Genomic DNA, 23,694 nt, shown 5'->3' with positions numbered 1-23,694 from the left:
GCCCCATCTTTGGTTTCATTGGAAGGAATCGTCCCTCGTCATTGGTGTTAGTGGGAGGAATTGTGCCCCATCGTTTGTGTCAGTGGACCCCATTGTTGGTGTCCTCATTGTATACGTTGTGGTTTACCAGGGTTATGGCTGAAGTTATCATTGTATTGGTTTTTCCAGCTGGCGGCTGGCTTTCTCATGAAACCATTCCGAGTGGTTCATGAGCTTTCCAAAGCAGCGGGAAGGGATGTTTCTCCTCCTCCTGACGATTGCCGGTGATTTTTGGACTTACCGTTTTTGCCTGGAAAATGATCCGATGGTTCGGCTGGCTGTTCTTCTAGACGATCAAAGAGTGGATACTCTTTCATTGCCTCTATGGCCTTGGAGGACCAGACCAACGTCATGACGTCACTTCTGGTCCAGGCTGGAAGTAAATCTTTTTTTTTTTTTTTCTTTTGCTTTTAAAGTTAAAGAAGAGATTTGGGGTCTTTTTGACCCCAGATGTCTCCATAAAGAGGACCTGTCATCCTTATTTATATTACAAGGGATGTTTACATTATTTGTATCAGGAATAAAAAGTGATAAAAAAAAAAAAAACAATTAAAAGGGGCAGTGTAAAAATAAAAAGTAAAAAATAGAAAACAAAATTTGAAGAGACCCCATCCCTGCGCGGTGCTTGTGCGCAGAAGCGAACGCATACGTAAGTCACGCATGCATATGTAAACGGTAATCGCACCACACATGTGAGGTATCACCTGTGAACGTTAGAGCGAAAGCAATAATTCTTGCGCTAAAACTCCTCTGTAACTCTAAAAAGGTAACCTGTGAAGGCTTTTTAAGTGTCGCCTATGGAGATTTTTAAGTATTGTAGTTTGTCGCAAATCCACGAGCGTGCGCAATTTTAATCACTTCCATACCTGGTCTATTCTGGAACTCCTCTCCTCCATGTAAAAATCATAATTTCTTGCTAGAAAATTACTTAGAACCTCCAAACATTTTATATTCTTTTTGTAACAGAGACCGTAGGGAATAAAATAGCGGTCGTTGCAACTTATTATGTCACACAGTGTTTGCGCAGCCATTTTCAAACGCTTTTTTGCAAAAAAAAAATGTTTCAGGAATATAAAAAATAAAAAAAGAAACACTAAAGGTAGCCCATTTTTTTAATACAATGTAAAAGATGATTTTATGCCGAGGAAATAGATACCTAACATGTCACACTTTAAAATTGCGCCAAACGTCGGTACTTAAAAATCTCCATAGGTGACGCTTTAAACATTTTTAAGGGTTACTAGTTTAGAGTTACAGAGAAGGCCTTGGGCTAGAATTATTGCTCTAGCTCTAACGTTCGCGGCGATACCTCACATGTGTGGTTTGACCGCCGTTTACATATGTTTACGTGACATATATATGCGCTCTATAAGCGTTCACTGCTGCGTGCAAGTACACGGGGACGGGGGCGCTTGAATTTTTTTATTTATTTTATTACATTTTTTTTTTTTTTAATTTACTTTTCTTTTCTTTTTTTTTTTTCTTTCCCTTTACATTTTATTTTTTATCACTTTTATTTCTATTAAAAAGGAATGTAAACATCCCTTGTAATAGGATTAGGGCATGACAGGTCCTCTTTATGGGGAGATCGGGGGTCTATTAGAGCTCCAAATCTCTCCTCTGGTCCCCCCCCCTGCAGCCGATCAGACCGATATTGGTGGCCAGGTAAACAAAGGGGTAGAACCCGGAAGTGGGGAATACTCGCTGTTCCTGTCCTCCAGGGTTACAGAGCGAGGGGAATGATGTCAGTTCCTATCTCTGTGTACAGAGCAGCCATCACCGCCGGCCACATCGCTCCCAACCTCCGCGATGTGACCGGAGAGCCCGGAAGAGGCAGTGGGAAGGGGGTGGAACCTCCTTCCATCACCCGAAGAAGTGATCAAGTTGCTAATTATCCACTCAGATCACTTCTGCCTTGTACAGAATCGCCGACTGAACAAAATGATACCGGGATGATGCCTGTAGGTGCACCCACCACCCCTCTATTACCACTGAACCCCGAAGACGTATGGGTATGTCCATTTGGAGGAATGGTTAAAGTGTATTTTTCCTCAAAAAATTAAGTTTGCAAAATTGCTGCGAAAATACCGTGTGACATAACAAATTGCAATGACCGCCAATTTTTTTTCTTTGGTCTCTGCTAAAAAAAAATTGTATAATGTTTGGGGGTTCTAAGTAGTTTTCTAGCAAGAAATACTGATACTGTTCAGAAGAAGATGAAGGGAGAACACCCTGAAGGCCAGTCCTGAAAAGTTACCTGTTAGAGCAAATAACCAAAACATCACCGAGAGAACTCAACTGTTTTGCTGCGAGGAACAAATACGCCTACAATCACCATAAGTACGCTAAGTACAAAAATCCCAATATGGTCCACAAGGTGGTGACCTGACTTCTCTCAGATGGAACGCACAGACAGGAAGTGATGTAGGTCCACAGAGGAAGTGATGTCAGATATAAATAGGAATTTCAGAGGCGAGTCGGGAGGAAGAAGAGAGGAGACGTAGCTGGAAGTGGCAGCAGAGGAGGTAGTAAGATAATATTTTCTATATATAATCTTTAATTACATAAAGAAAATGTTCTCCTTCTGTTTTTATGTCGGGGGAACAGAAACAAAGGAACGCATAACACTGAGAATCAGATTGCAGTCCCCCGGTGAAATCACATAAGTAGGATGAGCAGCAAAGCTTCCTCCAGCTCTCCTGTAGCGCCCTCACCAGGCAGAGCCGAGGTACTCATAATCTATCTGGGGAAGAGGCAGAGCTCGGGGTGACCCCGACACTCACCTCTGGAAATATTCAGCAGATTTCCTCCCTCGTCACTACTAACATTAATCCCATCCTCTGCCCCAACACCAACTGGGCCCCCAGATCTGTATATACTGGATGACCGGGAACCCCACCGTGTCTGTGCCACCTATACTCTGCATGTGTCAGAAGATACCAGACATGGCTACCTGCTCCAATCTAACACCGCTGTCCCCCGCTCCTCACCCCCCATCTAACACCACTGTCCTCACTCCTCATCCCCCATTGAACACCGCTGTTTTCCGCTCCTCACCCCCCGTCTAACACCACTGTCCCCCATTCCTCACCCCCTATCTAACACAACTGTCCCCACTTCTCACCCCCCCCCCCCCCATCTAATACCACTGTGCCCCACTCCCCATCTAACACCGCTGTCCCCTGCTCCTCACCCTCCATCTAACACCGCTGTCCCCTGCTCCTCACCCTCCATCTAACACCGCTGTCCCCTGCTCCTCACCCTCCATCTAACACCGCTGTCCCCCGCTCCTCACCCTCCATCTAACACTGCTGTCCCCCGCTCCTCACCCTCCATCTAACAACGCTGTCCCCCGCTCCTCACCCCCCATCTAACACCGCTTTTCCCCGCTCCTCACCCCCCATCTAACACCACTGTCCTCCACTCCTCACCCCCCATATAACACCACTGTCCCCCATTCTTCACCCCCCATCTAACACAACTGTCCCCACTTCTCACCCCCCCCATCTAATACCGCTGTCCCCCATTCTTCACCCCCCCATCTAACACAACTGTCCCCACTTCTCACCCCCCCATCTAATACCGCTGTCCCCCACTCCTCACCCCTCGATCTAACACCGCTATCCTTTGCTCCTCACCCTCCATCTAACACCGCTGTCCCCCCCTCCCCCCCCATCTAACACCGCTGTCCCCCACCACTCACCCTACAAATAACAGCGCTGTCCCCCATTTCTCACCCCTCATCTAACAGCGCTATCCCCTCCTCACCCCCCATCTAACACTGTTGTCCCCCACTCCTCATTCCCTTTTTAAACATTGCAGATCTCAACTCCTCACACCCCATATTTGACGCTTCTGTCCCCCACTCTTCACCCAGACCCAATGCTGCCATCTTACTTTCTCTCGCTTCTCTCATGATATTGCTCTTATCTCTATTAATAAAACACAGATCTGATCGGAGAGGTGAGGAGGATTCTCAGAAGATTCTTAGGACACAAGGATCTCTACAAGAACGTCATGATGGAGAATCAGCCGCCCCTCACATCACCGGGTAAGAAGAGACTTTATTGTAAAGGAGAGAGCAGTACGGAGGATCCACCTAGATCCCCCATCATCTGATAAACACATAGAAACAATGTATTCAGTCAGTGTGTGTGTTTCCTACAGATGGATCCAGTAATGGGAACCCACCAGAGAGATGTCCCCGTCCTCTGTATTCCCAGGATTCCACACAGGAAGATCACACCATCCCCCACCATCATCAGGTAGGTGAAGATGAATGTTGAGATCGTAAAAGTGATCTGACTGTATGAAATTATATTTCACTTTTAGGTATGAGGTTGTTTGTGCTCACATTTTAAAGAAACCATTCCCCCGCTATTTTGTTTTAGAATGAAAATCTGATAGATATAAAAGATGAGGTTAAAGAAGAAGAAGAGACGTATGTGAGGGGTGATCAGCAGTTCAGGGAAGAGGTTGGGATGATGGAAAAAGTTAAAGAGGAGGAATCTTCTCCAGACATCAGCACAGGTGAGTGATGGTCACCAAATACAAAAACTGTTTGGGTATATGGATTGATGTTTGAGGATCTGTAGACCAACTTCTACAAGGACGTCATGATGGAGAATCAGCCGCCCCTCACATCACCGGGTAAGAGGAGATTTTATTGTAAAGGAGAGAGCAGTACGGAGGATCCACCTAGATCCCCCATCATCTGATAAACACATAGAAACAATGTATTCAGTCAGTGTGTTGTTTCCTACAGATGGATCCAGTAATGGGATCCCACCAAAGAGATGTCCCTCTCCTCTGTATTCCCGGGATTCCACACAGGAAGATCACACCATCCCTCACCATCATCAGGTAGGGGAATATGAATGTCGAGATCGTAAAAGTGACCTGACTGTATGAAAATATATTCCACTTTTAGGTATAAGGTTATTTGTGCTCACATTTTAAAGAAACCATTCCCTGCTATTTTGTTTGTTTAGAATGAAAACCTTATGGATATAAAAGATGAGGTTAAAGAGGAAGAAGAGACGTATGTGAGGGGTGATCAGCAGTTCAGGGAAGAGGTTGGGATGATGGACAAAGTTAAAGAGGAGGAATCTTCTAAAGACATCAGCACAGGTGAGTGATGGCCACTAAATACAAAAACTGTTTGGGTATATGGATTTATGTTTGAGGATTTGTAGACCCATTTCTGCAATGACGTCATCTCCTCCTACCCGCTGATGTGAGGGTAGGAGAAAACTTTATTGTACAGGAGAGAGCAGTACTGAGGGTCCACCTAGATCCCCCATCATCTGATAAACACATAGAAACAATGTATTCAGTCAGTGTATGTGTGTTTCCTACAGATGGATCCAGTATTGGGAACCCACCAGAGAGATGTCCCCGTCCTCTGTATTCCCGAGATTCCACACAGGCCAACAAACAAGAGATAAAAGAGGATGATGATGAGGATTATGTGGTGGAGGAGGCAGAGTTTCGAAAAGGACACAGGAAGCAGTACCAGGATACCATGGTGGAGTCATCCAGCTACAGAAACCCACCAGAGAGATGTCCCCGTCCTCTGTATTCCCGGGATTCCACACAGGAAGATCACACCATCCCGTATGTGAGGGGGGATAAGCACTTTACAGAGGAGGTTGGGATGATGGACGCAGTTAAAAAGGGAGAAACGTCTCCAGATATCAGCTCGGGTAATTATGCAATAATGGTTTAAAGCTTACTTAGTGATGTTTGGTTGGGTGGTATCATTGATCTGGTTAGTTGTCAAAGTTTGGTGTTGTGATTGCACCCAGTTCCACCACAGATCTCTTTTTAAACTTTAAAATGCTCGACCAACATATATGACTCCTGAAAAATACTTTTTTTTTTAATTACCTTCTCACATCTCCATTCCTCAATATAAAGTAATTTTCCAGACAAATGCGGAGGAGATGCTGTACTCCAAATTAAAGGTCCATCTCTATTCTTCAATATAACATCATGTTCCCAACAAATGAGGAGGAGATACTGTACACCATATGAAAGGTCCATCTCCATTCCTCAATATAACGTCATGTTCCCAACAAATGAGGAGGAGATACTGTACACCATATGAAAGGTCCATCTCCATTCCTCAATATAACGTCATGTTCCCAACAAATGAGGAGGAGATACTGTACACCATATGAAAGGTCCATCTCCATTCCTCAATATAATGTCATGTTCCCAACAAATGAGGAGGAGATACTGTACACCATATGAAAGGTCCATCTCCATTCCTCAATATAACGTCATGTTCCCAACAAATGAGGAGGAGATACTGTACACCATATGAAAGGTCCATCTCCATTCCTCAATATAACGTCATGTTCCCAACAAATGAGGAGGAGATACTGTACACCATATGAAAGGTCCATCTCCATTCCTCAATATAATGTCATGTTCCCAACAAATGAGGAGGAGATACTGTACACCATATTAACGGTCCATCTCCATTCCTCAATATAACGTCATGTTCCCAACAAATGAGGAGGAGATACTGTACACCATATGAAAGGTCCATCTCCATTCCTCAATATAACGTCATGTTCCCAACAAATGAGGAGGAGATACTGTACATCATATGAAAGGTCCATCTCCATTCCTCAATATAACGTCATGTTCCAAACAATAAAATTGTCATCATTTCAATAGCATTATTACTTAGTGATGTTTGGTTGGGTAAGGTTGTATTATTGATCCATGTCAGATCTCTCTTTTTTTTTTTTTCAATTATTTTATTTATATAAAAGACAACTTCCAGGCATAATAAACAGTAACATTCCTTATAGAACATATGCTGAGACAGTGTATTACAACATTGAAGACAATTCAGTCATAAGGTTGGGATCTACATCGGTCGTAGAATAAGAGGTGTTCTACAATTCCTCTAATGGGAGGAGTTATGCAGGACTAGAAAGTATCCGGAGTTGTCCGTTCCAGTTTCACATAACGTATAGAAGAAGAAGGAAGGAGTAAAGTGAATAAGAAGTGGAAAGAGAGAGGGAAGTAAAAGAAACCTAGAGAGAGGCAGAAGAGGATAAGTAGGTGGGATGAGGGGGGGAAAGGAAGAAGGAGGGGTGGAAGGGGGGGCGGTTAGCATTGGTAAAGCTATGGCCCTACATTAGCAATACTTTCCACCAATATTTTAGAGCTCCCCCAAACTCAACATGAGGTCTCTTTAGTATTGCCACCCTTAATTAAAGAGCAGTCTTCATCAGAGAGGACAAATATATTCCATTGACCCCAGGTTTTGGTATATCGTTCGTGTTGGGGACGTTTCGAGAGAACAAGGTTTTCCATTCTATTTATTTCTTCGACCTTTTTGAACCACATGCCAACGGTCAGGGTCTGTGGGTTTTTCCATTTAAGAGGGATGCACATTTTAGCAGCATTTAGAAGGTGACGAATGACAGAATGTTTATAGGTCTGGGCCGGGATGTTAGAAGCATGGAGAAGGAAGAGAGCAGGGTCATTGGGGAGCGGTCGGTTTATAAACCTCTGAGACATTTCACGTACTGTCTTCCAGAACTCTGCTAGTTTAGGACACAACCAAAAAACATGTAGGAGTGTCCCCCGGCCCTTCCTGGCATCTCCAGCACTATCAGTGAGTGTGGGGAAGAACCTGCTCAACCTTGACAGCGTGTGGTACCACCTTGTTAGGAGTTTAAAGTTGGTTTCTTTGTATTTAAGTGCAGATGGATGACATAAATGTAAACGGAATGATGTGATTTTGTTGGTCTGGATTAAAGTTACAGTGTAAATCACGTTCCCTCTTTGCTAAGAATGGGGGTTGGTAAGTCTCCTGGGGTGTGATCAGTAATGCATAGGTCGTGGATAATACCTGTGTCAGTATTCCGTCTTGAGAGCAATGTTCTTCGAAGGGTGTAAGAGGGAGTTTAAGAAATTATGGAGTTGCAATGCCCTCCAGAAATCTAGACGGTAGGGTCCTGAGGAGTCCATGAGGTCTTTGAGTGCAGGCCAACTAGATGATGTTGAAAAATGGGAGGCTTGGAAATAGCCTGACTCCATCAATGTCTTGAATGTTTTATCTTGGTAGCCCGGGGTAAACTGGGGATTCCCCAGTATGGGTGTCAGCGGCAAGTGTATTGGGGGAAGTGGAAGTTGTGTGAATAATTTAGAGCAGGTTCTTATCGTGTGACCTATGAGGGGATGGCGTCTTATGGAGTCTGGTAGTGAATGGTGGCACCATTGAGCTCTATGGAGGGGTATGTCGCATTGGGCCTGTTCTAGTCTGGGCCAAAGCTTCACTTCACCATGACAACACCAGTCTGAGTCTCCCCAATTGTGTAGCCTGATAGTACTTGCATAAGTCTGGCACTGCCAGTCCACCTAGTCTTTTAGGAAGCAAGAGTAGTCTCCTACATAGCCTAGGTCGCTTATGTGCCAAGATAAAATCCACTAGTAGGATGTCATCTTGTTTAAAGTAATGTGAAGAGATGAATATCGGAAGTGCTTGCATTGAAGGGGGCACAGCACAGTGTTCATTGCATTGAAGGGGGCACAGCACAGTGTTCATTGCATTGAAGGGGGCACAGCACAGTGTTTATTGCATTGAAGGGGGCATGCACGCTGAACTCTGCATTGAAGGGGGCACAGCACAGTGTTCATTGCATTGAAGGGGGCACAGCACAGTGTTCATTGCATTGAAGGGGGCACACACGCTGAACTCTGCATTGAAGGGGGCACAGCACAGTGTTCATTGCATTGAAGGGGGCACAGCACAGTGTTCATTGCATTGAAGGGGGCACAGCACAGTGTTCATTGCATTGAAGGGGGGCACAGCACAGTGTTCATTGCATTGAAGGGGGCACAGCACAGTGTTCATTGCATTGAAGGGGGCACAGCACAGTGTTCATTGCATTGAAGGGGGGCACAGCACAGTGTTCATTGCATTGAAGGGGGCACAGCACAGTGTTCATTGCATTGAAGGGGGCACAGCACAGTGTTCATTGCATTGAAGGGGGCACAGCACAGTGTTCATTGCATTGAAGGGGGTACGCACGCTGAACTCTGCATTGGAGGGGGCATGTACGCTGGTCACTACATTGAAAGGGGGCATATACCATCTCCTGTACCATGACCTGTGCCATGCCCTTACCATCACCCGTGCCATGCCTATACCATCTCCTGTACCATGACCTGTGCCATGCCCTTACCATCACCTGTGCCATGCCTATACCATCTCTTGTACCATGACCTGTGCCATGCCTGTACCATCACCTGTGCCATGCCTGTACCATGACCTCAAAGTCACACATTTTTTTTACCGCGTTTTTTGACGCAAAGCAATACCTATTACATTTTTCTTTTTGCGCCCCCCCCCCCCCCAAAAAAAATCTTGAGCACCAGCCGCCACTGGTAAGAGGAGCCAACTTGCCCTAGATATCAGATAGCTATGTTGTGTTGTTTTACTGTGGGTGTGGCTGGAGGCGGGGTGTGGGTGTGGATGAAGGCGTGGCAAGGGTGTAGCTGGAGGCGGAACATGGGTGGGGCCTGGAAGGGGCCCTTGATTTATTTTGCCCGGGGGCCCTGAGGGTTCTCAGTCCGCCCCTGCTTGTTTGTTTCTTGTCTGTTTTTTTGTGATTAAAAATCAATAAAATTTAATAAAAATTAAAAAAAAGCTGAGTCCTAGGAATGAATAACGAGGAGGGAACGGGATAAGGCGCAGGCCAAGGAGATGTTGGGGGAGTGGGTGGAGTCAGTGAGATGTTGGGGGAGTAGGTGGAGTCAGTGAGATGTTGGGGGAGTAGGTGGAGTCAGTGAGATGTTGGGGGAGTGGGTGGAGTCAGTGAGATGTTGGGGGAGTGGGTGGAGTCAGTGGAGGTGGGGAATGGAAACATGCAGGAGTGACTATATATGAAGGTTACGATCGCTGTGTCTATGACTGTACAAAGCGGAAATATTGTGTACCGAATGGAATGGACTTTTCTTTCTTTATAATAAAACTTTTTCTGATTTAAAGGAAAAAAAAACACTCAGAAAAGATGAGAAGGGAAAATGTCAGTGGCCTCCACCTGTAAAACCATTCCTGTTTTGGAGGTCGTCTCATTGTTGCCCATCTAGTGCACCTGTTGGTAACAACCCCCTCTGCTACTTTACTGAGCAGATGAATATCCCAGGAGTTTCCCTGACTTGATGCTATACTCTGATTATAAAGTGTTGAGCAGTGTATATGAGTGTGGAAAACTCTTGGTAATTTTTCTTGTCTTCTGACAGACGGACTCTGTGGTGGGAATAGAAGGACATCGGAGGAAGATGTGACTACAGAAGATAATGACATGGCATCTTCTCCAGAAGTAAATCCCGTTCCTCATAATATACATGACAGACCTCACCATTGGAGGAGATCATTGGAATCTCCTGATACTTCACATAGACCTCTAATATCTGACAGTGCCGACGGGTGCGGGAAACCATCTCATCTCAGGGAATCTTCTCTAAACCATAAAGGGGTTCATACAGGAAAGAATTCATTGTCATGTTCAGAGTGCGGGAAATGTTTTAAACACAAAAGAAGCCTTGTTAGGCATCAGATAACACACACAGAGGAGCGTCCCTATTCATGTTCTGAGTGCGGGAAATGTTTTAAACAGAAAGAAAACCTTCTTAGCCATCAAAGAATACACACAGGTGACCTTCCCTATTCATGTTCAGAGTGCGGGAAATGTTTTAGCATAAAAGGAAACCTTCTAAAGCACCAGAGACTTCACACAGGGGAGCGTCCCTATTCATGTTCTGAGTGCGGGAAATGTTTTAGTAGAAAAGGAAACCTTATTCTGCACCAGAAACTTCACACAGGGGAGCGTCCCTATTCATGTTCAGAGTGCGGGAAATGTTTTAAGCAGAAAAGAAACCTTCTTCGGCACCAGATAATTCACACAGGGGAGCGTCCCTATTCATGTTCAGAGTGCGGGAAATGTTTTAAACAGAAAAGATACCTTCTTCAGCACCAGAGAATTCACATAGGGGAGCAGCCCTTTTCATGTTCAGAGTGCGGGAAATGTTTTAATCGTAAAGGAACCCTTCTTAGCCATCAGAGAACACACACAGGTGAGCGTCCCTATTCATGTTCAGAGTGCGGGAAATGTTTTAATGATAAAGGAAACCTTCTTAGCCATCAGAGAATACACACAGGTGAGCGTCCCTATTCATGTTCAGAGTGCGGGAAATGTTTTACTGAGAAAGGACACCTTCTTAAACATCAGAGAATACACACAGGTGAGAGCAAATATTCATGTTCGGAGTGCGGGAAATGTTTTAATGGGAAAGGAACCCTTGTTATCCATCAGAGAATACACACGAGTGAGCGTCCCTATTCATGCACAGAGTGCGGGAATTGTTTTAATAATGAAGGAACCCTTGTTCGCCATCAGAGAATACACAGGGATGAGCGTCCCTATTCATGTTCAGAGTGCGGGAAATGTTTCAATCATAAAGTAAGCCTTGTTAGCCATCAGAGAATACACACAGGTGAGCGTCCCTATTCATGTTCAGAGTGCGGGAAATGTTTTAATAATAAAGGAAACCTTCTTAGCCATCAGAGAATACACACAGGTGAGCGTCCCTATTCATGTTCAGAGTGCGGGAAATGTTTTAATAATAAAGGAAACCTTCTTAGCCATCAGAGAATACACACAGGTGAGCGTCCCTATTCATGTTCAGAGTGCGGGAAATGTTTTAATCAAAAAAAAAACCTTCTTAGCCATCAAAGAATACACACAGGTGAGCTTCCCTGTTAATGTTTACAGTGCGGAAAATGTTTTGCGCTTAAACGTTTACCTGTTAGACACCAGAAAGTTCATACAGGCGAGTGTCTCTAATCTTGTGCAGAGTGCGGGAAATGTTTAATTAAGGAAGAACATCTACTTACACACAGGTGAGTGCCTTTTTAATGTTACGAGTGCGTGAAATGTTTACCCAACAAAGGTTTATTTCTTAGAAACCAGAAAGTTCATACGGGCGAGCGTCCTATTTCATGTTCAGAGTGCGGGAAATGTTTCACCTCTTATGTACGTTTCAAATAGCAAAGTATTTACACTTCTATTAGAGGCTCCGTTTCCATGTTCAGAGTGCGGGAAAGTTTAAAAATAAAGGAAATATAAACCACCACAGTCCACTCGGGGTTGGTTTACACCCGCATTGCCCTCTGACCCGCTGTGGGGTTGGCAGGCAGCTGGGAGCCCTTATGTTAACCCTGTAAAGCCCATGCCAGTACGCCGCAACCGTATGCATCGGGGCTGCTGCGGCACAACCCCATTCAGTTGAATAGCATTGCCCAATGTGACCGGGGGGTGCAAGGTTTGCCGCAGCCGCAAATTGCAGTGCCATGTGTACCGCCCCATCCGGCTGCCATTTAAGCTTAAAGGGGGTGGTAAAATCATGACTCAACTGTCTACCTTTACTGATCCCTCCCCACATGAGACAATGGGCGGGAAATAATGACAATACATGGCCTTTAATGGAACTGCATGAGGACCTAACGGGAAACGCTTTATTCTTTTTGTATTCTACTTATAAATATGTATAAAGATCTAACCTACTGGATGGAAAAATCACTGTAACGTGCATTAACCCACAGCAGCCAATCAGGATTTATCTTTCACTGGTGAACCTTCTTAGAAGGGGGGTGAGTTGAGACCTTGCATTGATTATAGGGTCCTCAATCGCATCATGGTCAAGCATGCATACCTGATGATTGGCTGCTTAATTTTTTTGCTCCTTTTAGATTTATTGAAGTAGCCGGCTTTTTATTGGTCCAACCAATGTATGATTATTAATACATTTGACACATTTGTTAATTCTATTATAAAAGATTTAAGCTTTATTTTATTCATATCATTACTGTGTGGTAATCGCTTATTCTGATCTTGTCCAATAAAAACTCTTCGTACAATATTCTGTGCCGAGTCTTCTTTTTTACCAATGATTAGATGATCGGTGATTGGAATGTGATCAGTTCATAGAGAGTCATCCATTGGGGTTTTATTAGTGAGATGGAGAGTGGAGAAGGCACCACATTGACAGCCATTGGAGGCCCTTTCTAAAGCCCTAAACTTTTTGGCAACCTGTCTATGACATTAGTCTTCCAAACTCTATCTCACTGAGCTAAGGCCAGAAGAGTTCCAGGAGTTCTTCTCTGTCCACAGTTCCCAAACCAAAAGGATACATCCACCACATCTTCAATCTTAAGGCCCTAAATGTCCTCAGCTGGGCCCAGGAGTTCCCCATGTAATCCACCAGGTCATAGCCTCTCTCTTTATCAGGGAGACTTTTTCCTTTGACTGCCCCACATACATGTACTGCGGTAGGGCAGCCGTTCTGCGCAAAATCACGTACCTGTCCGTCATCTGCTTTTCTGGGTCTGGGGCGTGGACGTGCGCCGCCCGTGCCCAATCAGCGGAGCCGGCGGACACGGTGTCCGTCGGTACCCAGTAATCGTTCCTGAGAGAGGCGGAACAGTTGTCTGCCAATGTAAACAAGGTAGATCGCCGTTCTGTTAGTAGGGAAGATGGAGATCCTGTGTTTCTGCTAATGGAGGAAGGAGATACTGGCGCACAGAGATTATATATATATATATGTAGCGCGCCCCCCACAGGGGCTGCTGAGTATGTTCGTTTCCTCCACACTCCCTTGACCCTGAGGCACCTCCAACCCGCTTGACACTATGGGTTCTGACATGGTAGTTCAGAGAAACAACAATGACATTGAATAACAATATATCAGTTTACTGACTTAAGGAAATGAACAGATATAGTTTCAACACAACAGGAAATATGAGTGTAAAGAACCAAAGTGACATTCTGAATCCTAAAGTCCCAGAATCACTGAGTGGCCTAAAACTCAGAATCTAAAGTCCTAAACTTTTTGGCAACCTGTCTATGACATTAGTCTTCCAAACTCTATCTCACTGAGCCAAGGCCAGAAGAGTTCCAGGAGTTCTTCTCTGTCCACAGTTCCCAAACCAAAAGGAAACATCCACCACATCTTCAGTCTTAAGGCCCTAAATGTCCTCAGCTGGGCCCAGGAGTTCTTCTCTGTCCACAGTTCCCAAACTAAAAGGAGACATCCACCACATCTTCAATCTTAAGGCCCTAAATGTCCTCAGCTAGGCCCAGGAGTTCCGCATGTAATCCACCAGGTCATAGCCTCTCTCTTTATCAGGGAGACTTTTTTCTTTGACCACCCCATGTACCTGTAGGCCAGCTGCATTTCCGGGTCTGGGGCATGCACACGTGCCACCGGCGCCCAGCAGGAGCCAATCAGTGGGTCTGGCGGACACTATGTCCGTCAGTACCCGGCAGTCATTCCCGAGAGAGGCGGAACAGTGGTCTGCCAATGTAAACTAAGGAAATTCGAGATTTGGGCTTTAGGATATCTGACCTTGAAACCATAGTGGATGATATAGAAAACGATACCCAAACTTATACTGCAGAAATTGAATCTCTTAAGGAGGAAAATCTTTCACTACAATATCACCCGGAAGATTTTGAAAATAGGGCTCGGCGCTCTAATCTGCGCATTAGGGGCATCCCTGAATCTGTCACTGGCTTACAAGCCACTATGTCGGCACTTTTCCAAGAATTAAAGCTCCAGCGGACCGCCTGGAAATGGACAGAGTCCACCGTTCACTTACACCCAAAAAACCTGATGGTCCGCCTCGCGACAATATTGCTAAGTTCCACTATTATCGCACTAAGGAACAACTCATGTCTGCAGCAAGGGGAAAAAATGTTCTGAACTTTCAAGATAATACTTGTCAAATCTTCGCAGACATCTCCCCAATCACCATTAACAGGCGAAGAGCCCTGAAACCACAGCTTCAAATACTGCAGTAACACCAAATTCCCTATCAATGGGGTTTCCCCTTTTCCATTCGCTTCACTTTCCAAGGTACTAAATATGTATGCCCCATAGCTGAAGACCTACAGTCCACGCTTCATGATCTACAGTTAATTGAATCACCACCTGTCAGTGGTAACTCTAGTCGCAGATTATCTTCGAATTCCCCACAGAATCATCCCAGAAAGAATGAGAAGAAAGGCAAACAAACTCCAAACAAGCGTGGCCGCTTCATCTCTCCTACACCTGATCCAGCAGACTCAATGGACTGAGTTATTTCAATCTATCTTGTGGCTACGCCCTTTTGATAGTGCTCCTGTTTGTTTCAACTTCTTTGTCATGGACATGCAATAGTGTCTGGCAGCTTACCTTCTCCTCCATGTCTCCATTAGAGGCCTGACTCTCCTTCTGGCTGCCTTTTATCATGTCTCCTCCCTGTATGGCTCCACCCCAGGCCATTCCAGGAAGTCTATATTAACCAGTGCACTGCAGGTCTGCTTTGCTGTTCAACAGTGTTTGTTTGCTTGTGTTCCTGTCTGCCGTGTGCTACATCTACCTTTCTGTGTACCGATTTTTGGCCTGTTATTTGGTTACCCTCGTCTGCCTGTTGCCCCGACCTTGGCTTACCCATCACTATCCCTTGTGTCCTGAGTGGCTGCCTCTCCCTAAGGAGCGTGACCCGGGGGACCCCAGGGGCAGCGACCTGGGTTTAGTTGCAGCGAAGTCCATCCTTACCACTAGAGGCTCTGGTGAACACCTGCTGGGCCTTAGACTCCGCGCCCTGGGGAATCTTGGGCTCATATTTCGTGTCCATCTGCAGCAGTCAGCTATTGGGTTCACTACCTTGCGGTGCATCCCTGCCCCCAACAGAGTGCAGCTGTCACCTGGCCACAGGTGACCTGACATTCTTGCATACATGCTTGTCATTTTTCAGTAACCCTTTGTTTGCAGGATCCTTTTTTCTCTTTTTTCTTCCCACTATTTTTTTATAGTGAATATGCGACACTTTTTGTTTCACATCATTCGCTGATACTAGCTTTGACTTCTTTAAGCCCACATTTTTGGTTACATTTTTGGGATTTTTTCAAGCCATTTGTTATACCCCAGGTCAATAAACCCCATGCCACGCCATCCTTTCTCCAATTTTACTAATATTATTTTTTGTATAGGCCCTTAGACCCCTATTAACCTGTTAAGCCCTCTTAGGGATCCTGAGGTGATATATCAAGGTCTATTGGCATAGTTTGGGTGTTTTTGCTTTGCCCTCATAGCTTATTATTGGTATTGTTTATCACGGTTCGGTTATCTGTCTCTGCCAGGGTTGCTCCTTGTGCTCCCACCGGTTACCTTCAGGAGTTTGCGTTTTATATACGGAACTCTTGATGTTGGCCTTCTTTTCCTTAGTGGGGACTATTGTTCTCCCACTAAGGGACATCTTATTTTCTTCTTTTTTCTTTGTAAATTTATATATGTCTTTATTTTCCTATATGCTTTTATTATCACTTTTTGTTCTTTTCTTCTTTATGCTCTCTTTTATTTTTCCTCCCTTCTCTTTTGCTCTTATGTTTGACCTTCGGGAATAAAACTTTTACCTTTTGGACTTGTTATAAATGTACATTTTAATGTCATAATGTTTACTAGTACAAAATGGCTCCGCTGACTATTTTATCCCTGAATGTGCAGGGATTAAATAATCCGCATAAATGTACCAAAGCTTTCCGTACCTTTGCCTCCTTAAAATCCCACATTCTGTGCCTTCAGGAAACCCACTTCTCAATCCATTCTACTCCCAAATTTTCCATTCTAAATTTCCACAGGTTTACACAGCCTCTGCAGATACTAAACAACGCGGGGTTCTTATAGCCTTTCGCCGCAATACACCTTTTTCAGTCCTTAAAGAGATAAAAGATCCTGAAGGTCGTTACCTGATCTTAACTGGGTACCTTCTAGACACTGCTGTCACCATTGTCTCTTATTATGCTCCCAATAAGAACCCTTTACCCTTTCTATCACACCTTTTACAAATAATAGACTCCCATAAAGTAGGTACACTTGTTGGCTGGCTACTCGAACCAGGTAATTTCACCTTTTCTAGATAAGGCACCACCTGCTCCTTCATCCCCTTCGAGAAGACTATCTTTGTCCAGTTTACTTTCTCAATATAGCCTCGCTGACTCTTGGAGAGAATCCAATCCAAATAAAAATAATTTCACACATTTTTCTCATCCCCACAACTCCTTTTCGCGTATTGATCATATTTTCCTTTCCATTGGTATGCTCCCAGAACTCCTCTCTTCTAACATTATCCCCATCCCTTGGTCTGATCATAGTGCGGTTTGCACCACTCTTGCTTCCGTCATCCCTAAAGCTCATGACCCTACTTGGTATTTGAATGACATATTACTTAAGAATCCGACTCACCGCTCCGAAATAGCTAATGCCTTGTCAGACTATTTAACTCATTCCTTACCTGAAACCCCACCCTTAGCATATGGGAAGCACATAAACTGATGCTAAGAGGTATTTGTATGCGACAGATGTCGCGTTTGAAAAAAGAACATAAAACCCTTAGTGATAAATTGGAATCTACTTTTAACAAATGCTATCTTGCGTTCCAATGTGACCCCACACCTGCCCGGAAACATGATCTGGATAACGCTAGGCTTGAATTTGATTTATTTCTTACTGAAAAAAACAATTCGTAGAGCTAGACACCACTTCTATCTTATAACTAATAAGCCCTATACCCTTTTGGCAGGTATGCTAAATAAAGCTCACAATCCCTCTAAACATATCAAACTTAAGATTGCGGACAATTCCTATTCTAGCAATCCTGTTAAAATTCTAGCTAATTTTAGATCTCATCTTGCTGCCCTTTATAACGCCAGAGGTTCTATCGACCATGACCGAGCAAATTCCTTTTTCTCTGACCTAAATCTTCCTACCATCCCTTCTCCACAACTAGATTTTTTAGATTCTCCCATTTCACAAGATGAAATATTAGCAGCTATCAAATCGTTGAAACCTAATAAAAGCCCGGGTCCAGATGGGTCTTCTACATTATATTACCAAACGTTTTCCTATACTTTGACTCCTCTTTTGGCTAATGCTTTCAATTCCCTTCTATAGGGTGCATCCTTTAGAGAGGAATCTCTCACAGCCTCCATATGCATGATACATAAACCTCATACTGATGACCAGTGGCGGCTGGTGCACAAAATTTTTGGGGGGGCGCAAACAGAAAAATGTAATAGGCATTGCTTTGCAGCAAAAAACACTGTAAAAAAATTGCATGACTTTGAGGTCGCAAAAGTGTGAAAGGGGCCTTCAGTAATTAAGGTATAGTGTGCCCCCTTTCAATGCAGAGAGACCAGCATGCCCCCTTTTAATGCAGAGTGACTAGCATGCCCCCTTTCAATGCAGAGTGACCAGCGTGCCCCCTTTCAATGCACAGAGACCAGTGTGCCCCCTTTTAATGCAGAGATGCCAGCGTGCCCCCTTTCAATGCAGAGAAACCAGCGTGCCCCCTTTCAAAGCAGAGACCAGCGTGCCCCCTTTCAATGCACAGTGACCAGCGTGCCCCCTTTTAATGCACAGTGACCATCGTGCCCCCTTTCAATGCAGTGACCAGCGTACATGCCCCCTTCAATGCAATGACCAGCGTACATGCCCCCTTCAATGCAGAGACCAGCGTACATGCCCCCTTCAATGCAGAGATCAGCGTGCATGCCCTCTTCAATGCAGTGACCAGCATACATCCCCCCAATGCAGAGACCAGCATATGTGCCCCCTTCAATGCAGTGACCAGCATACATTCCCCCAATGCAGAGATCAGCGTGTGTGCCCCCTTACTTACCTGGAGCAGCAGCGGCGGGGGGCGGCTTCTCATCGGTCTCTCGGCGTTGGCTTCTTCTCAGTCCCGGCAGTGCGTCTGCTCCAGTCCTTCTGCTCCCGCCTCCTCCTCGGCCAATGGCATGGGGTTTGCCTTGTGGCCAATCAGGAAGCGTGTATCGGACACGCTTCCTGATTGGCCAGGAGGAGGATCGGTGTGACAATAGCGAATTTTCATACGCTATTGTCACACAATGGGTGGGCTCGGGGTGCACTGCTTTGCGCCCCGGCTCCACCCTTTGCATCACCCTATTAGAGCCTACGGCTCTAATCAGGTGATTTAAAAAAAGAAACCCATTAAGCTCCATGCGTCCAGCGCCCCTGCATGCAGATTAGGGGGCCGGACGCATGGATGGGGGGGGCGGCGTCCCTGCGCCCTCAATACACCGGCCGCCACTGCTGATGACACTACCTGGTCTAACTACCATCCTATATCCCTCTTAAGTTTGGATATTAAAATCTTGGCAAAAATTCTAGCCTTAAGATTAAATAGTATTATCGGGAAACGTATTCACAGAGACTAAGTAGGTTTTATTCCTGCCCGTCAAGCAGGTGATAATATTCGTCGGGCGTTACTACTTTCCCACATTGCTAGAACGAGACACATCCCCACTCGTTTCCTATCTTTAGACATTAAAAAAGCTTTTGACTCGGTCTCCTGGTCTCACATGGATTTTGCCCTACGTAAATGGGGTTTTGGCCCTCATTCTTTAACATGGGTGGCCGCCTTATACAATGAACCTAGAGCATACATAAAATACGCTGGATACCAATCTGAACTTTTTCCTGTGAAAAGGGGTACTCGACAAGGTTGTCCCTTGTTGCCCCTGCTTTTTGCCCTATTAATTGAACCACTCGCCCAACACATCAGACTAAACCCTTCTATCAAAGGGATCGAATTGGGGGGCCATCACCACAAACTATGTTTGTGGATGATGTTCTTCTATTTCTCTCTTCCCCTCATAATCTCTGCACCCAACCTGATTCATACTTTGCACGAATTTAGTAATATTTCAGGCCTACATGTGAAACTTCATAATTCTACAGCATTGAATATTTCCTTATCCACAGAAGAACTCTACTTTACCCAGTCCGCATTACCCTTTTCCTGGTCCTCACACCACATTCCTTATCTTGGAATCAAACTTACAGCTAACATATCTAGTTTGTTCTCGGCCAACTACCCCCCTTGCTGAACAAGATTAATGATCTCTTTAAATATTGGACATCTCTTCCCCTCTTCTGGTTTGGAAGGATTGCAGTTATTAAAATGTCGATACTTCCTAAATTTATGTATCTATTCCGAGTCCTTCAGATATCAATACCAGCTTTGCAACAGAAAACTTTGAATTTCACTTGGGGTGGTACTAGACCGAGGATTGCTAGTAAGACTTTATTCCTTCCGAAAATTTGAGGTGGTTTAGGGTTCCCAAACTTTAATACCTACTATATAGCTGCTCAGATTGCGCCGGTCTCCAAATACCACGCAACACAGGAAATACCATTGTGGGTTGCTATTGAATCTACTGAAAATGATCTCGACCTCCAATCTTATATGGCTAAAACTCAAATCCCGTTCCCCTATTCACAACCCTATTATCAAACACACACTTTCAATCTGGGATATAATGAAAACACCATACGGCCTCCAATCAACACATAACCCTTTGCTCTGCTTTCTTAGAAATCCTTCCTTCTACCCAGCCTGGGTATCCGGTCATCTTTCCGCAACTGGGTCACATCGGGACTAACTAGACTTTGCAATTTGGTCTCTGCATCCGATTTCATATCTTTTCTGGATTTAAGTGCTTCCACTTCTCTCCTTTCCTCTGAACTTATTTCGCAACTATACTTGCAACTTCTTGTTAAACCTGAAGAAGGACTCCCTGATTATGTAGTAAAATGGGAATCTGATCTGGGTCGCCCTTTGAATAACACAGAATGGTCGGATATATGGTCTAATACATAATCCTCTTCCACCAACATTATTGCGTTAGAGGCTTCTTATAAAGTATTCATGCGTTGGTATTTGGTGCCCTCCAGAATGGCTAAATTTGCACCACACCACTGATAACCTTAGACCATTAAGAGGAAGAATCATTAACCACCACTCACTGAATTCTATCTCTTAGCCAATTTTCTATCCATTTACAAACTGATCTTTCCAAGCCTGTAGACTTTACCTTACACATTAGCCATGTGTGGGGAATTGTGTCAAACACTTTTGCAAAATCCAAGTATACCACGTCCACAGTCACCCCTCTGTCCAAGTATACAATGTCCACAGCCACCCCTCTATCCAAGTATACAGCGTCCACAGCCACCCCTCTATCCAAGAATACCACGTCCACAGCCACCCCTCTGTCCAAGTATACCACGTCCACAGCCACCCCTCTATCCAAGAATACCACGTCCACAGCCACCCCTCTGTCCAAGTATACCACGTCCACAGCCACCCCTCTATCCAATAATACCACGTCCACAGCCACCCCTCTGTCCAAGTATACCACGTCCACAGCCACCCCTCTATCCAAGTATACAGCGTCCACAGCCACCCTCTATCCAAGTATAAAATGTCCACAGCCACCCCTCTGTCCAAGTATACCACGTCCATACCCACCCCTCTGTCCAAGGTTTTACTTACCTTCTCATAAAAAGAAATCAGGTTTGTTTGACAGCTTCTGCCTTTCATGAATCCATGCTGTCTATGTTGCTTAAAGCATAGCTAGAACTGTCCTGACATTGCAAAGGTTTGTCTGGGTCCCGAACCTTCAGATCTCAGCGCTGGAACCAACCCATGACTTGGAATATCAGGGTCTTATCCTAAACACAGCTCAAGCCAGAGTTTTTGTTCCCCAAGAGAAACTTCAAACTCTCTGTTCCTAGGCTCGGACTCTTCAGTCTGATTGTCACCCAACTTTTTGCTTCTGCATGAGAGTTCTGGAACTCATAATAGTCTTCTTCTAGACAAGGGGGGTCTCTAAAGTTTCTAAACAAAGAGCCAGTTGACTGTCCTTCAGATTTTAGGGGGTCCGGACTGTGGCCATTGGGAGCAGAAAGGGTCCCGTCAGTGGGAAAAAAAAATGCCCCATCTTTGGTTTCATTGGGAGGAAATGTGCCCCATCATTTGTTAGTGGACCCCATTGTTGCTGATCCCACTGTATACGTTGTGGTTTAACAGGGTTATGGCTGAAGCTATTAGCCATAACCCCGATATTATTTTTGGTGGCTTTCTCATGAAACCATTCATGAGTTTTCCGAAGCAGCGGAAGGGATGTTCCTCCCCCTCCCCCTCCTGCCGCTCGCCTGTGTTTTTCGGGCTTATCATTTTTGCCTGAAAAACTATCCGACAGTGTGGCTGGCTACTGCCATAGACAATTGAAGAGTTTATACTCTTTCATCGCCTCTATGGTCTTGGAGGACCGGAGCAACATCATGATGTCTTTTCTGGTCCAGGCTGAAAGTAAATCATTTTTTTTTTTTTTTTTATCTTTTGTTTTTAAAGTTAAAGAAGAGATTTGGGGTCTTTTTGACCCCAGATGCCTCCATAAAGAGGACCAGTCATCCTTATTTCTATCACAAGGGATGTTTACATTCTTTGTAATAGGAATAAAAGTGATTTTAAAAAAAAGGGACAGTGTAAAGATAAAAAGTAAAATAAATAAGAAAATTTTTTTTAAAGAGCCCCTTTCCCTGCGAGCACGCAGAAGCAACTGCATACGTAAGTCGTGCATACATATTAAAATAATATTCACACCACACATGCAAGGTATCACCAAGAAAGTTAGAGTGAGAGCAATAATTCTAGCACTAATCTTCTGTGTAACTCTAAATGGGTCACCTTTGAAGGCTTTTTAGGGGTCACCTATGGAGATTTTTAGGTACTGTAGTTTGTTGCCATTCTACAACCATCCACCATTTTAAAGCGTGACGTGTTGGATATCTAACTACTCAGCGTAACATCATCTTATTATATAAAGAAATTGGGGTTTGGGTGTATTGTATTTTAGTTTTTTTTTTAATTAAAGTGTATTTTTTCCCCAAAAAATTGTGTTTGCAAAATGGCTGTGCAAATACCGCGTGACATAAAAAATTGCAACTATCCCCCATTATTTTCTGTAGAGTCTCTGCTAAAAAAAAAGGGGTTCTAAGAAGTTTTCTAGCTGTATACTGATACTGTTCGGAAGAAGATGAAGAGAGAACACCCTGAAGGCCAGTCCTGAAAAGTTACCTGTTAGAACAAATAACCAAAACATCACCGAGAGTACCTGTTTTGCTGCAAGGAACAAATACGCCTACAATCACCGTAAGTACGCTAAGTACAAAAATCCCAATATGGTCCACAAAGTGGTGACCTGACTTCTCTCAGATGGAACAGACAGGAAGTTATATGAGGCATAGACAGGAAGTGATGTAGGCCCACAGAGTAAGTGATGTCAGGTATAAATAGGAATTTCAGAGGCGAGTCGGGAGGAAGTAGAGAGAAGACGTAGCTGGAAGTGGCAGCAGAGGAGGTAATAAGATATTATTTTCTATATATAATCTTTAATAACATAAAGAAAATGTTCTCCTTATGTTTTTATGCTGTGAGGAAAGAAACAGAGGAACGCATAACACTGAGAATCAGATTGCAGTCCCCCGTTTAAAACACATAAGTAGGATGAGCAGCAAAACTTCCTCCAGCTCTCCTGTAGCGCCCTCACCAGGCAGAGCCGAGGTACTCATAATCTATCTGGGGAAGAGGCAGAGCTCGGGGTGACCCCGACACTCACCTCTGGAAATATTCCTCCCTCGTCACTCCCACCTCTGGAGCTTTCCTCCCTCGTCACTACTAACATTAATCCCATCCTCTGCCCCAACACCAACTGG

The 23,694-nt window shown here is 44.5% G+C and overlaps 2 protein-coding genes across 2 annotated transcripts in view; one reads left to right on the top strand and one right to left on the bottom strand.

Moving 5' to 3' along the window:
• The window catches only part of LOC309564428 (uncharacterized protein), a gene marked incomplete at its 3' end in the record, with an annotated part of 637,385 nt that overhangs the window by 144,266 nt on the left and 469,425 nt on the right, over positions 1-23,694 (bottom strand).
• The window catches only part of LOC309563890 (uncharacterized protein), a 180,276-nt gene that overhangs the window by 28,546 nt on the left and 128,036 nt on the right, over positions 1-23,694 (top strand). Inside the window, exon 2 of the mRNA XM_082268525.1 lies at positions 4,207-4,304. Within this exon, the coding sequence (XP_082124651.1) occupies positions 4,207-4,304 (98 nt within the window). The remainder of the gene's footprint in view (positions 1-4,206; positions 4,305-23,694) is intronic.

This window comes from Pelophylax lessonae (assembly GCF_965119305.1).
Source record: "Pelophylax lessonae genome assembly, chromosome: 9".
Taxonomy (NCBI): domain Eukaryota; kingdom Metazoa; phylum Chordata; class Amphibia; order Anura; family Ranidae; genus Pelophylax; species Pelophylax lessonae.
Note: the sequence above shows the minus strand (reverse complement) of the source record. Positions and strands in the feature narration are given on the sequence as shown.